At 37.0% G+C, this 14,765-nt stretch overlaps 1 protein-coding gene across 7 annotated transcripts in view; it reads right to left on the bottom strand.

Moving 5' to 3' along the window:
- Positions 1-14,765, bottom strand: part of HECTD1 (HECT domain E3 ubiquitin protein ligase 1) — a 58,892-nt gene that overhangs the window by 40,934 nt on the left and 3,193 nt on the right. For all 7 annotated transcript variants that reach the window (XM_050337157.1, XM_050337151.1, XM_050337154.1 and 4 more), the window contains exon 3: positions 407-641. In XM_050337157.1, the coding sequence (XP_050193114.1) occupies positions 407-641 (235 nt within the window). The remainder of the gene's footprint in view (positions 1-406; positions 642-14,765) is intronic.

The raw sequence follows: 14,765 nt of genomic DNA, 5'->3' as shown, positions 1-14,765 counted from the left end.
GTTACTCCAGTGATGCACTTCCAAGTAGACTGAACTAGTAAATCAGAAATATATGCATAAATTCTGATGCCATGGTAATCAAGAACTCCAACCACATGGTCACGAGTTACACTTTAAATGAGAGATTTTAAGGGTATTGTAAATTTTTCTGAAAACTTCTTGAGGGTGCAGGGAAGCTGTGTCTAGTGCTATTGAAGAGGAAGCAGACAATTTTTTTGCAATAGGTAATTTATCAGAATCTGGAGCCATTCTTCATTCCCTTTTTAGCATAGAAGTAGCCCTTAGCATTCTCACAGCAGTCTAGTCATATAAGATAGACAGGAAAATTTTCTTCTAATATATTTTTGTTTCTTTTTCAATACATCCAGTTCCTCCTTAAAAACAAGAGGTTCTTAAGTATACGCACCTTCACACACTGCTCAGCCAAATCTCTGCTCGTTCTGTTGTTAAGTTCAACAACTACCAAACGATTACAAAGTGCCTTGATAGCTCCATCCACTCCCACAATCCTACGGGTGCACTCAGCCGACACATCCAGATAATACGTTATGGCACGAGCTGTTACTTCAAGTACATTGTCTGGAGCACTTTCATCAAGAAAAATTTTGCACAGTGCTGGCAAAAAAGTTCGAGGAGGGCATCTGCAGGAATAAAACCACAACTCAGTATTATGTTGTGCCAGTTTCTCTACATTATTTCATACAATTTCACATTAGCACATTAAAGCTTTCCATGCACACATGATTTGCTCAACTAGCTTATAGTTGGTTCAGAGCATTCCTTTAGAACACCACATCTCACAGAGACACACAAAAATTCAAATTGGTAATCTGAAAAGATGTATTAGGGGAAGAAGCCAGCAGAAAAAAATATTCATGAAATTTTACAATCTTAAAGGAAAAAAATTATCTTCTTGGGAATTTATTTTAGGAATTAACTTCATATCACCAAACAGAATGCATTTTTTTCTTTAACAGAGCTTCAAGGTTCAAGATGATTAATAGCTACTAGCAATTTTATGTTTATACAAAGACTAAAGATTTTGGTTTTGCTAAACAATTTAATTGAGTGGTCATTCTTCTCTATGTTATTTCCCTTGTCTTTTTATCCTATTTCAGTCTCCTTCCCCACCCGTGCCTCATTTTTTTCCCTTAATCATACTGAGAATATATTTAATTAATTTAGCTTGTTTCTATTGCATTTTCTCTCCATATCTGTTGCCTCAGTAGCATCTGGCTCTCCTTTTCATTGTGAGTCTGCACATTGAACAACATCCCCACAACCTCAGAACAAAATAAGCAAGTTGCAATGGTCCTTCTTCTATCCCTCTGACATAACAGAATACAAACCAAAATAATTACTTTTCATAGTTGTGGTTAAGACTGATTTGAATCAAAAGTTCTCAGACACAGACCTATCCTTTAACTCAGTTTATCTTCCAATAGTATATTTACTTAGCTATAAATAACAACATAATGATGGCTCACTGCAGTGGTAGAAGACTTCCAAGGTGATGGTGGGGGATTAAGTGAAGGCAATATACGCTGTGACAGTCAAAATAACCAACACCTCAACCCTATATACAGGAGACCAGACTAAATGGACAAAAATCAAATATTGCAACTTCTCCTTCAAGTAAGGTTTTGGTTTTCAAACGACAGCCTAAAACTTTTCTAAATCCAAAAAAGAAAGAATGACATGGTTTTTGGTCTGGAAGACAGGTGAAGTACTTGTTGATGAATCATTCTGAAGACTCACAGGTCATTCAGTATCCCATCTGGCATGCAATGACTCATAAAAGGCACCAACTCCTGGGACAGCAAAATGCTAACAGTTTCCTTGGAGATCTGACTATGCTTTATGAAGTAATTAATAATACTGACAAATAAGTACATTACCCAATGATCCTTAATGACAAATTAATAAATAAAGCTCCAATAAAGTCAAATCATGTAAGTAAAACTGCCTATACTGTCTGTTATTCTTAAAAAATCTGTTACTTAACAGATTGGTCATCTTTTAGAGAAGTTTATACAGTAAATTGACATTTTAAAGGCATTATCCACTGGGGGAAAAAGTCTGAAATTTGTACTCATTATTAGATGACCACCATACAATGATACAAGAAGTATTTCAGCACATAAAATTTAAAGTGGACAATGCTACCTGCTCAAGTGTTTTGGTGGGATCTTTTATATTGAATTTTATGCAACCCCTGACAAAACACTAAAACATTGGTATGAAGTGTTCTTCCAACCCTATATTGCAAGAAAAAAGAAATCCAATAAACACAAATCTTAAACAGCCCCAAACAAACCAAACCCACACATGTATAACCAGGTGAAAAGTAGGGAGCTCCACTGTCTCCATTTTAATTCTAGCAAGAGTAGTAAACCATTTCTCTTAGATGGCCAACGACAGCAGCAGAGTCCAAAGCTACACTTAGCAAATCTAAAATTTACCTTTTTTTTCTATGATTTAACAGTTTATAAAGAGACACAGCTCAAATGGAAGTTGGTTATATTTTTTGAAAATGCAAATTTAAAAATTTGGAAGAAATCTGTTCCTGTCCTTAAAACACCTATTCACCAGAGCCAATTACCCAGCAGACACAGCAAAAATACAAAGTTACTAAGACCAGTTCATTTATATTGGATTCTCTGTCAGCACACAAATGCCAGTGCAGTGCATTAGCAGTGCTGCTCTTATAACAGTACAGCTCTCTAGCAAAAACCTAAGGGTTTGGGGGTTTTTTAAAATTACTTTTTTTTTCCCCCAGAACCTTTAGCTACATCAATCAGAGACCACACTTTTTCAATCAGGAGGTAAATAACAACTTCCATTTTCTGTCAGGATATGTGTTTTATGACTTAGTGGAATGATTTCCAGTCCTCCAATAAGGAAACCAAGTTTTATCATATGGTTTCCAGAAGAAACTGTGGACTTGTCACACACCTGACCTGTGGGAATTGCTTGGTTCTCAAAATAAAAAGCCACCCAGACTTAGTTAATTTTGTAGACTACAGTAACGCACATTGAATTCCTATAAAAGCAGCAATAGTAAGAACTTCCCTTGTTCTGAAAAAACAATTTCTGAAAACAGCAACTGATTTAATTTCAACAAGACATTTCAGGGAAAATTCTGTCAAGTTCCTTCAACCTCTGCGTACTTGATGTTCATTTCTTTTAACAGTCTGTCTTTGGGGTTTTTTATATATTTTGGGGGTTCCAGTTGCACTAACTAGAATGGTGAGAGCTAGACTTATACCATCTAAAAGATTAGCAGAAACACTTTATAAAGGACCTGTTCCATAATGTTGTCATCCAGGTGTTTTAGAAATCTTCTATCCCGGGTTATACCAGCTGTGGGATACCCCCAGTTAATTTCTGGCAAGTTGAAGTACCCCATAAGGACAAAGGCAGTTGACTTTGAAGTGTCCCTTAGTTCCTCAAAGAATAATTTGTTGGTGTCATCATCCTGTCTGTGAGGTCTATAGCAAACTCCCACAATGACATCCACATTATATGTTTGCCACTTAATTCTCACCCAGAGCGTCTTAACTGTGCCAGTGCCCAATGTGAGATCCATACATTCTAACCCTTCCAATACATAGAGTGCCACTCCCCGCCCCACCTATTCTGCCCTGCCCATCCTTCCTGAAGAGCCTGTAACCATCCAACAGGGCACTCCAGTGATGACAAGTCTTATCCCAACAGGTTTCACTTATGTCAGTGATGTCCAATCTCTGGGACTGGGCCAAAGTTCCGAGCTCCTCTTGTTTGTTCCTCATGCTGCATGCATTGGTGAAGAAACATCTTATTTCAGGCCAACACATTACTATACTTTGATCTCAGCATCACAGTTCTTTAACATTTCAAACCTCCACTGGTATCAGCAGAAAAAAAAAGTCTGCTATGCCAGCCAAGTGTACAAGTTTTTTCACTACCGATAAATAATAACAGCTTTTCTGGACAGCTACAGATCTTTTATAATCCTATGAAAATACAACTATCGAGTTATATTCGTAAGCAATTCTGAAATACATCTTCAAGAAGCCAGGACCAAGCCCCTTCAGATAATCTTTCACTTTGCAAGTGTCAAGAGTTTGAGAAAAGAAAAAAAAAAAATCTTAGTACACGTAAATTATTTCCTAGAATTTAAACAGTATTCCAGTTGTGCAAGTTCTTATAAATAAGATGAACTAAGTGAAACAATCCAGTAGCAGGAGCTTCCTGGGCACAAATGTAATTGACTGGCCTTACCACATAAATAAGCAGGCAGGAATGCATTCACACACATGCCCTGCAAGTTTTAAATATTGTCATCTTTCCACCTGAACTTATTGCAACTTTGTGGTCATTAGACACAAAGGATCGTGACTGTGCCTGACACGTTGCCAGCTCTGAACTTCTTACTGCATTGTCTTCTCAAAGGATGGGTAAGGTTGGAAGGGACTATTGGAGGTCATTCACAGTCCAACCCTGCTTGAGCTGGGTCCCCATGGAGCACATTTACGCAGGATTTTGGCCAGGTGTGTTTTTAATATTTCCAGTGATAAAGACTCCACAATCTCTCTGGGCAATCTGTTCCAGCGCTCAGTCACCCACACAGTAAACAAGTTCTTCCTTACATTCACGCAGGACTTCCTATGGATCAGTTTTGGTCCACTGCCTCTTGTCCAAGCAATAGCTTGGCACCACCAAGAAGAGCCTGGCTCCACCCTCCTGGTGCCTTCCCTTCAGATACTCATAGACATTGATGAGGTCCCCTCTCAGTCTTCTCTTCTAAGCAGGCCCAACTCCCCCAGCCTTTCCTCATAAGTGACATGCTCCAGTCCTCTAAATCATCTTGGCAGCCCTTTGCTGAACTCACTCCAGGAGCTCCATATTGCAAGAAACTTTGACCTTGGTTCTGTAATAACTGAAGATACATTCTTTGCAAAAATATTTGGTCCATTTAGAGAGAAGGATGTTGGGAAGAACTATGTGAAAGGCATTACAGAAGTTCAAATAAATGATATCTGTAGTCTTTCCTTCTCCACTGATGTAGCCACTCCATCATAGAAGGCCACTGGGTTGGTCAGGCAGGACTTGCTGTTGGTGAAGCTGTGCAGGCTGTCTCGAATCACCTCCCTGTCTTCCATGTGCAGGGTTTCTAGGAGGATCTGTTCCATGGTCTTCCCATGCACAAAGGCAAGGCTGGGAGGTCAGTAGTTCCTAAGGTCCTCCTTTCTACCCTTTTTAAAGACGGGTACATTTCCCTTTTTCCAGTAACTTGGGACTTCATCTGGTTGCCATGACTTTTCAAATATCTTTGAGATTGGTTTGGCAACTACAGAGAGGTTGTGGAGCCTCCTTCTCTGGAGATATACAAACTACACACACCATACAGACAAATTCAGATTCTTTTTGCCTGCTGAAGTCCACTCAGGCCTTATCAGTCTCTAATGTTCCTGTTAACAAGAGACCAGAAAGGATCAATTCCATCATTCACGCTATCTAGATCAGTGGTTCATCCTGCAATAGCAGAGAAGGTGAGTGTACAAACACATGCCCACTGCTCCAGCCATGGTCTTCTCAAACAGGTGGCTAGAATAATTACAGCATAATTATTCATACAGTTGTCACTTTGAAGGACTTCAGTCATTATGCTGTAGGTAATCTTTCTATCAACAACTGTATACAAACAAAAGTACACAGGTCAGCTTTATAGAGATCACCCTTTAATCCCCAAATCCACACTAAGCTATGACATGGGTCTCTCATGGCTGAAACTAGCATCTGCTATTGTTTCAGGGACAAGAACGTGCATCTGTGAGCAGTGCCAGAAAAAGGTATTAGAAGGGGTAGGTGGGAACACCAGCCCACAATGAGAGATGGGATATCACAGCCATATAGTAAATGCCCAAAATACACCCCCCCTCCTGTTCACACAGCTCCACTGGGGGTTTCTGTGTGCTGGCAGTTGACCACCAAAAAAAAAAAAAAGGGGGAAAGTGTTGCCCTTACTCAGTGGATGATCTTTACATTTCAAAATTGTGCAAATGGGCTTTCACAGTAGTCCTTGAGTCTTCACTCGATCCAGTCCCCAGGAAAGGCACTATAGCATTAAGCAAAGGCAGCACAGGGAACAGAAATGCACTGCTCACATGGAAGTAATTCTAGCAAACAGGTCCCAAGCAGGGCACTGTCTGAGGAGCAGCCTCTCTTTTTAATGAAGCACCAAGCAAGCAAATACAGTCAACACCAGCAAGAAACAAAGAGTGAGTCAGACAAGTCATGTTATATATGCATTACTAATACACTATAATTCCAAGGTAAGTCCTTACTGGCTTCCTTAGGCAGGCCAAAATAGATCAAAGGGACCTAAAACTGCCTCAGATACTTGCTGTGGAAGATTAGGGCCCATTACTAATATAGACCTTAGTGTTGTTCCAACTAAGACTATGTTTAGAATTAAAATGTAATTCGACAGGTAGCAAAGCACTGAAGGAGTGTCTGTACCACGGACAGGGGCTGCACATGGGACTCTCTTTTAGAAAACGGTTTACATGGGAAAAACAAGGCTGCCAAAACTTCCTCCAGCAGGGAGGCTGAGGGCAGAACTGCAGCACTGAATGAACTGATGTGACATGACAGCAACTGATGTTCAGCTTTTAGTACACTTCCATCTACTGACAGATGATGCTTTTGATTACTCAGAGAAAAGCACACAAATAAACCTCTCATTACCGCAGGCATCAACAGCCACAGAGGGGAAAAAAGCTAAGTGCATAATTTCTAAACTTAAATCATCCCAATATCAAAACCGGTTTCACATTTTGCTCTTATCAACTTATGTTCTTATCAACCATATATCAACTAAAAGTAACGCATCTGAGAAAAAATTAATTATGACCAAAAAAAAATTGGTTTTATCCTTAAAGTTGCAGCAGAAGAATCACTGTTCACAGTAACTGTTTTCCAGTGGAACAAACAAAAAGACAGTGGAGAGTTTTCTTTAATACAGAAAAAACCCTATTTAGTTTTTATTCTTTCAAATCAGAAAATAACAGCAAACAGTAGCTCCAGAGTTCAGATTCCTATTTAGGTCGTTCTTCTAATGAAGATGAAAATGAAAGAAATATTTTTAGATTTTCATTTCTAGGGAGCTGTATTAACATCAAATCGGGCACTTCCTAAAGTACTTTAAATGTGTACTTTAGAAGAGTGATTAGCGACTACTTAGTGAATTAATGAGGTTACTCTGTGTTACTCCTTAATGAAAGAAGGACTTCAAGTTAATGAGGTTACTCTGCAACACACACTACATCTCTTGCTAATTACTTTAATTCTCTATGTCCACCCAACTTCACTCCTGTACTCTCAGGACAAGAGCTTCTGCTACTTACTGTCTTGCAAGTCTTCCACCCACCACAGTTCCAAGATCTTGCTGGAAGACAGGTTTGTCTGAAATAGGTACTATTCCATATCAGTATTTGCGATTTATATTCTAATCTATTAAGATTAGGGCAGTAGAGCATTCTCTGTTCCCAGTACTGACATCAAGAACTAAACCATCTTAAATGCTGATTCTGTATAATTCTGTATAAGATTCATACTTCCAGGGTCAAAACTAGTTATTACATTTTAAAGAGCATGATACTCAAATTCTTTTAATATACATTCTTCCTCTGAAAAAAATTTTACTTGGTCTAAAAACATTTTCTAAATATCATAATCATCTTGATGTCAAGAAAGGCTAAGAAAATTTGTCAGTACAATTATATTACTACAGAATTTACAGCACTATAATCAGTATAACTCCATATGCTGACACACTTCTGAACCTTTACACGCACACCCACCTCTTTAGGAACATGAATATCCATAGGGATACAACATTCTTTAATAGCTACAGCAGTAAGCTCCTGCCAGTGCTAATCCCTTAAACTCTAATGAAGTGACTCAGCTGATTTTACAGCTTGCCAGTGTAAAAAGATACCAAGGAAGTAAAAATAGGCACTGTAAACTCATTTCTGTAATTACATTTCGTATTTTAATGCAGTTAAAATCCTTAGCTAAAACAGAAATAATAATTGTGAAGACCACTGTTGTGCTTAAAGGAAACCTGAAAGAAGGAAAAAGAACAACTCCAGTTCATCCCCAGAACAGTTAATACAACTCCTGCTCACATAAGGGTGTGTTACTCAGTTCCAGAGTAACCGCTGGACGCAGCTGATGCTTGATGTGGAGCCCCTGGCATGTGACAAAGCCTTCGGCTTCAGGCGCCTGGTCCAAGACATGTGACTTGTGGCAGAAAACCAAGCTCAGCTGCCTGCCAGCACTAGTGCTGGATCTTTAATGCATACCATATGCTGAGACCAGTTAAAAGTGGGGAAAACAAGGAATTACATGTGTCTACCCTACTTAATATATAATAATTTCAAAGGAAAATTAAAATACTGAAGCTAACCCTCATCAGTAACTGTTTCTGAGGAAAAATATACAATTTTTTGTTTACTACAATGTGTCACACAACTTTGAAACTTTAAAGAACATCTGCCACAACTGATTTCTTCTTAAAGCAATAGTAATTTCAACTTATTTTTGCTTAATGATTGTTTTTCCTTTCTGTAGTTCTATGGGAGATCTCAGACTTTCCCTCATTGTTTCTTTCGCTCAAAGACCATTTTGTTTCTATGCATGAACTAAAACCAACACCAGAGAAATCAAGATCATCCACAAGAGAACGGCCCACACACCTGCACTGCCTGTGTGTATTCTTCTGGATCCATTTCCAAAACATACTGTGCATTGTTTTAGTGTAATACTGTTACAGAACAAATGAAGTCTAGAAAACATCTACTTACGTATAAGACTTTAGACATACCATACTACATTTAAAGGAACAACAAAGAAGCAATTAAAAATTACCTGCTAATTTAGGAACTTTTACCAGAATTACAAAGTATTAAAACTTTCACAACTCTGAATCTCTACTCTCTAATTCCATAGCTCAGGCCGATAAAATTAAGTCAGAGATTTTCAAATTCCATCCTGTATCTATTCCAGTAGAAAAATCCACAACATGAGAAATTAAAATAAATTAATTTGGAATTCAAATTTGACATTTAAAAATATTTTTAAACTTCTCTGAGCTAAATAAATGACAGAGCTGAACCCTCTTCTGAGCATTCACTATTAGTATGGAACACATAAGTATTCAACTACACATTCAATAAATATCAGTTGTGTAAAATGAAAAATAAATTAAAAAAAAGGAAACACAAAGAAAGCTTCTACAGCCTAGATAACTTCTATATTTCTAAATAAATTATCATTAGCTTTGCTCTTGAATTTACAAAGGATGTGTTGGGACGTATTTTGCATTTTTCAGCATCTTATAAAAGCTATGCCATACCTCAGAAAAAACATATATTTTTTCTCCTATCTTCAGCATTTTGTAAATATTTTGCAGAATGTTGGTCCACAAGAGCTGAATAAATAAAAGAACTTGAAACTACAGGTCTTTCTGCCTATGACTTCCACTAGTAGCAACCTCAATTGCGCAAACAGATAATGCTTCAAATACACATTACATGTCTTAACATTTCAAAAGGAAATAAGCAATTAAAACAAAAGGTATGATTTTGTATATGTACCTAAATATGCACATCAGCCCACTAGCTTCTGCTGGATTTCCAGGTGCTCAAAAAGAGAACTGACTTTAACAAGAAAACTTCCACTTCCCCATTAGCAATCTGCTTAACATCTATGCTATCTATACCTCTCCATAAGAGGCCACCATTAAAAGTCACTTGACTGGTACAGTCATGCAAGAAAGGAAGCCCACTATTTGAAATTCCTATAACACCTCTTTTATTGGTCTCATCCAATCCAATAGGAGCTGGACTCTTTCAAAAATTCATTAACTTTAAGCCTTAAAATTCTGTACCCATGTTTTGCATAGTATTTGCAAGGGTCACTTCAATTTTATCTCACACACAAAACTCTGAACAAAAAGGCTACTTGATGATGCTACTAGAAAAAAATCTTAAAAATAAAAGACTAGTAAACAGTCACAATGTGATGAGTTATACAGTTGTCTGGACTACCCAGAGGCATTTAAACAAAATGTGTTTTAACACATACAAATGCCAAGTTACAGATCTTAGTCTACGTAATATACCAAGCCACACCTAAGAAGCAAGCAATCATATCCTTGAAAGCAACTCTGAAAACAGGTAACTAAAACCACACTTACTGTACAACATTTTGGAAGCCTGTAACTAAACTTGGCATGTTTAACTGTTAACAGTAATTCAAATGTGCTACTATAAGCAGCATGAATTAAGGCATCACTGGAAAATATCTCTGAAAAACTTGTAAACTGAAGAACTTGAGAGGGGAAGGAAGATCAAGAGCCGATGAGATCTTTGTGTGCAAGTGGATTCACACTAAGAACAGTACTGGCTTTTAATCTAATAGCAAAAGGTGAAACGACTGCCCTCCACAGAATGAAGCAACCTGGCCAATTCATATGAAAAGGAACAAGTAAATTTCAACAACAAAGACAAATTAGACAGCAGATGAAATAGCAAAACAGGGGATAAAATTAGGTAGGATGCCCTCTCTGAGAGCATTAGATACACATTATGCCTGTATCAAACAAGATGCTCAATCCAGTAATAACCAGGTAAAATATAAGGGCCAATGACAGAAGAGAGGATGCCAATTTAGATGACCTAATCTTTCCTTCCGGCCTTTGCAACCATTAAGATTGTCAAAATAACTAGACAAGGTTAATTAATCTCCATAATACCAGTGCCAATGAGGCCATAATTCCCATTTTACAAAAAGCAACCAGAAAGACATTAGTTTTTAAAAACTCTTGTAATTGGAAAAAAAACCCCAACAACCAAACAGCCTTAAAAATCAGGAATAACTCTAAACAAAGAACAAATGCTTTGCACGGTTTAAAATAATGAAAACTAATCTACTGTTAACAACACTTACCTAATTTACTCATGGCTGCACTCTAGCACAGAACTGTAACAATGGTCTGACTTTTTTTTTTCCTTAAAATAATAAAACGAGCAAATCTGTAGGACACGCAGTGTGAAATCACCTTGATAAGAACAGAGCTGCCCTCTCAGCCTGTTAGTTCTTCCATGATTGTTAGATCTGCTAAAGGACACTTTACCACTGTCTGAATTACAAGATGCTTTCAAACCAGCCCAGATTGTAAATACATGCCTGATAACCAGCAATTTGAATTCCTATCCCTATCTCTACAAGAAAAATTGTTTTCCTCTGTGTACCTAATTTTGATTTACTGGAGTTATACAACCCTGACAAAGACAGAAGAATGCAGTTTTAAGCAACCAGGTGGAGGTAAAGCTAAACTGTCCCACATTAACAGTCTCACTAGCTCCTATCAACAGTCTTTGGTTCACTAGAATTTCTTCACACTAGTCATTACACACTAGCAAATACGAGATAAATATATATACCTTTTCCCCAGTGAATAGATACTTTGGAAAGAACAAGGTTTATTGTAAATTAAACATATTTGACCTAAAAAATAAACTACAACGATTTTTATTTTACACATTAGAATCCTAAGTTATGATTCCCTGTACAATTTGGTTTTATTTGTCAAATTAACTGATAACTCTGGCTCCAATAAATTTTTGCAGACCAAATGTGCTAATGTTAAATATACAGAAGTGACTTAGGGAAGAGCCAAAGCAGAAGACACGCTTTCTCTTTGACCATTAATAAGGCCTGTATTTCATCTGCTGTATAAAAAAGGTTTTACTTTACTTGTTATACTAGTGCCTTGTTCTACAAATTTTCTTTGTAATTGAGAAAACATATAAATAACATGTTGCTTACTAAGTATTTTCACTCTGGCAGACAGGAAAAGAAAATAGCAAAAGAAAGCCCAGAGCAAAGGTGTTCTAATTTAATTTCACCAAAAAACTGAAACAATGAAACAGGGAGAAAAAGAGAAATTGAACCAATTTAGAGGTTTATATTAATCATGTGAGATTGTAACTAACAGCCTCTAGCATTTAAATTGTTACAGGTAATTTAAAGTACTAAAAAACTGCCATGATTTCAATTGTGTTATATAAAATGCATACCTTAAATCCCTGTTAAAGTGGACTTAATAGCACACAGTTTAACTACAATTTGGGACTAACACTTGTAATCAAACTGGTTTAGCTATTTTACTCCAGTTCAGCTATTTAACAGAACCATTTCTCCTCATTCATTAAGTTTCTGTAGTTCAAGCTACTGGCTTTTGCTGCTGGTAAATTGTTAGCCACTCTTCATGCTAAGTGACTAGCAGTGTCTGTGACTCATTATCACCAGAAGATGAATATGCTGCTAATTTTTGTTATGTTAACATATGAGTAACTTCCAAAATAACTTAACTGGATGTAATATGTAAATCTGGGAAGAAGTAAAGAAATGTCAACTGTTTGGCAGCACTACCTGTTAATGGGCTGCATACCCCACTACCTGCTATGATGCTGCTAGAACTCTGCAAGAACATTACAAAATACCCTACCGTACACTCGTGCTTGCTTCCCTTTTTAAGTTCATCTGAAACACTAGTTTCAATACTCACTACTCTTGTACAGAAGCAAATTATTAGCTTTGAAATACAACATTTCCTTGAGAATATGACTGCAAAGTAACCCTCCCACTTTACTGCAATAATGATGTTCAAAATTTTTGAATCCAACATTTCAATAGTTTGTTTTCGTCCTCCAACTTCATGCTTTCTTCACTAAGTGAGATTGTGTACTGCCCTTAACTTCTTAAGATATCAGCCCAGAAACAGTGTTATGCTTTTAGAGAAAGTGCATACCTGTCAATATTTTTTGTGTCTTTGTAGAACAGCTTTGCCAGTCCTCACAATACACAGCTTTTAACCACCACATGTACTTCACTAAAATGATGAGCTTAGCTCCACATCACATAAGCAAATAATTTCTTACATAAAAGTGGACTGATACTTAATATTTAGTCACTAACCAATCCCTGAAAAACACTCCATTTTGTTCTCTAAGAAACTGTTTCCCAGTTGTCCCCACAGTTGTTGAACTCCACAGATGAAAAATTTTCAAGTTTTGTTAATATATAATTAATAGCAATAAACAATTCCAAGATCTTGAAAGAACATCTGCACAGCATCCAAGAATTGGGAATGCTGTTCTTGCTTAGCAAAACGAAAAAAAACCTTGTAAAGTCTAGAGCCATATTTAGGCAAACAAAAATTCCTTTAAAAACACAGCTGAAAAGTAACTATGAAATATTATCCACTTATCATTTTAGTTACACTCTCTCAGCACATGACAATTTTGGCTGTTTGAACTGTCATTTGGAAAAACTCTTAATTGCTTTTCAAGACATCATCTATTTCTAACAGACTTTCAAAATCCATAAATTCACCTTGAAATGCAGCTGGGATACCACAAGCACCTGGGACAATCCACTGAGAAGTTCTCCACTGAAGATGGTATACCTTTCTTTACTTCTCCCATATTTCCAGTTCTGCAGTTCTACCTCTGGTTCTAAAACTAACCATCTTCAGCAGAAAAGTAACAATCTGAAAACTAACAGCAGGAAACTAACCACCTTCTTCAGTAGGTTTGAAGAGCAGCTTGCTCCTTCAGTCAATTACAGGAGTCCAGTAAGTCCTAACAGCGGCATGAAGCAAGAGTATGGTTGTGAGGAATAAAAATGGTAGGTGATAGATGGGAAGAGGTGACTGTTCCTTTTTGAAGGTAGTGAGCTACTGTGTCAGCTCACCAAAGGCTGAGGTACCACATCACACACTTCAGTATATTCACTGAGCCAATCAAAAGCATCAATTTTAACTTCGTTGTAATATCATTTCAACCTTGTTAACTTTTCCCCAATTTACAGCTTATTCTCTTATTTTTGAGTGAAACTTGCAACAGTAAAAGAAACAAACACTAGAAGACCAGTTAAATTAAATTATACCAAGGCTCAAAACAAAAATTAAAATGCCAAATGGCATTTTAACTGTTCTTTCTTTTAGACATAAAAATAACTTTAGAACCACAACAGTGCAGTAATAGAGCATTCATTATCTAAGAAAAAAAGTGCTTGGGCTATTTAATTCATTTATATGGAAATGAAAGTCTGTTCTAAATAAGATTCATAAAACCCACAACCAGTTTGTATTTTAAAAGTTGACATTTCATTCCTGATTCTCAAATACCCAGAAGATAACTTTAAATACGTTTATGCCTAATTCTATTTCTGAATATCCTGAAGCAGGCAATTCACCTAGAATTGTAAGAAAAATTCACTCTGAAGTAACAAATTCTTTTCTACAACAGGAAATTCTGAGGCTGCAAACACAGTGCTCAGTATCAGTACTATGAGGGCAGATAGGGAAGCAGAATGGATCTCCTTGCAATAAGTCTCTTCCAAGTCAAAATTTTACCCGTCAGCTCACCAAGGCCTAGAGTAGGCAACTTCAAATTTTAACGCACTGTACAAAATTGTTCTCACTGTTACATAACTACTGCAAATCCAAATTTTATAGATGTAAGAATTTTACATTTTCTGAAATAAATCCAGTCATGAAAGAGAACAGTTTTTAAGAGATAAGCCTGAAAACTGTTTACTTCAGAGCTACAAAACTAAACAGTGTAACAAACAGCTACCTTCTTAAATGCTTCTAAACCTAAAAAGAGGATGTATCAGAAATACACCAGCCATACTCTACTATGCAA

This window comes from Myiozetetes cayanensis, unplaced genomic scaffold (genome assembly GCF_022539395.1).
Source record: "Myiozetetes cayanensis isolate MyiCay16 unplaced genomic scaffold, myiCay2020 scf6-25, whole genome shotgun sequence".
NCBI lineage: Eukaryota > Metazoa > Chordata > Aves > Passeriformes > Tyrannidae > Myiozetetes > Myiozetetes cayanensis.
This window is presented reverse-complemented; position numbering and strand designations above follow the sequence as displayed.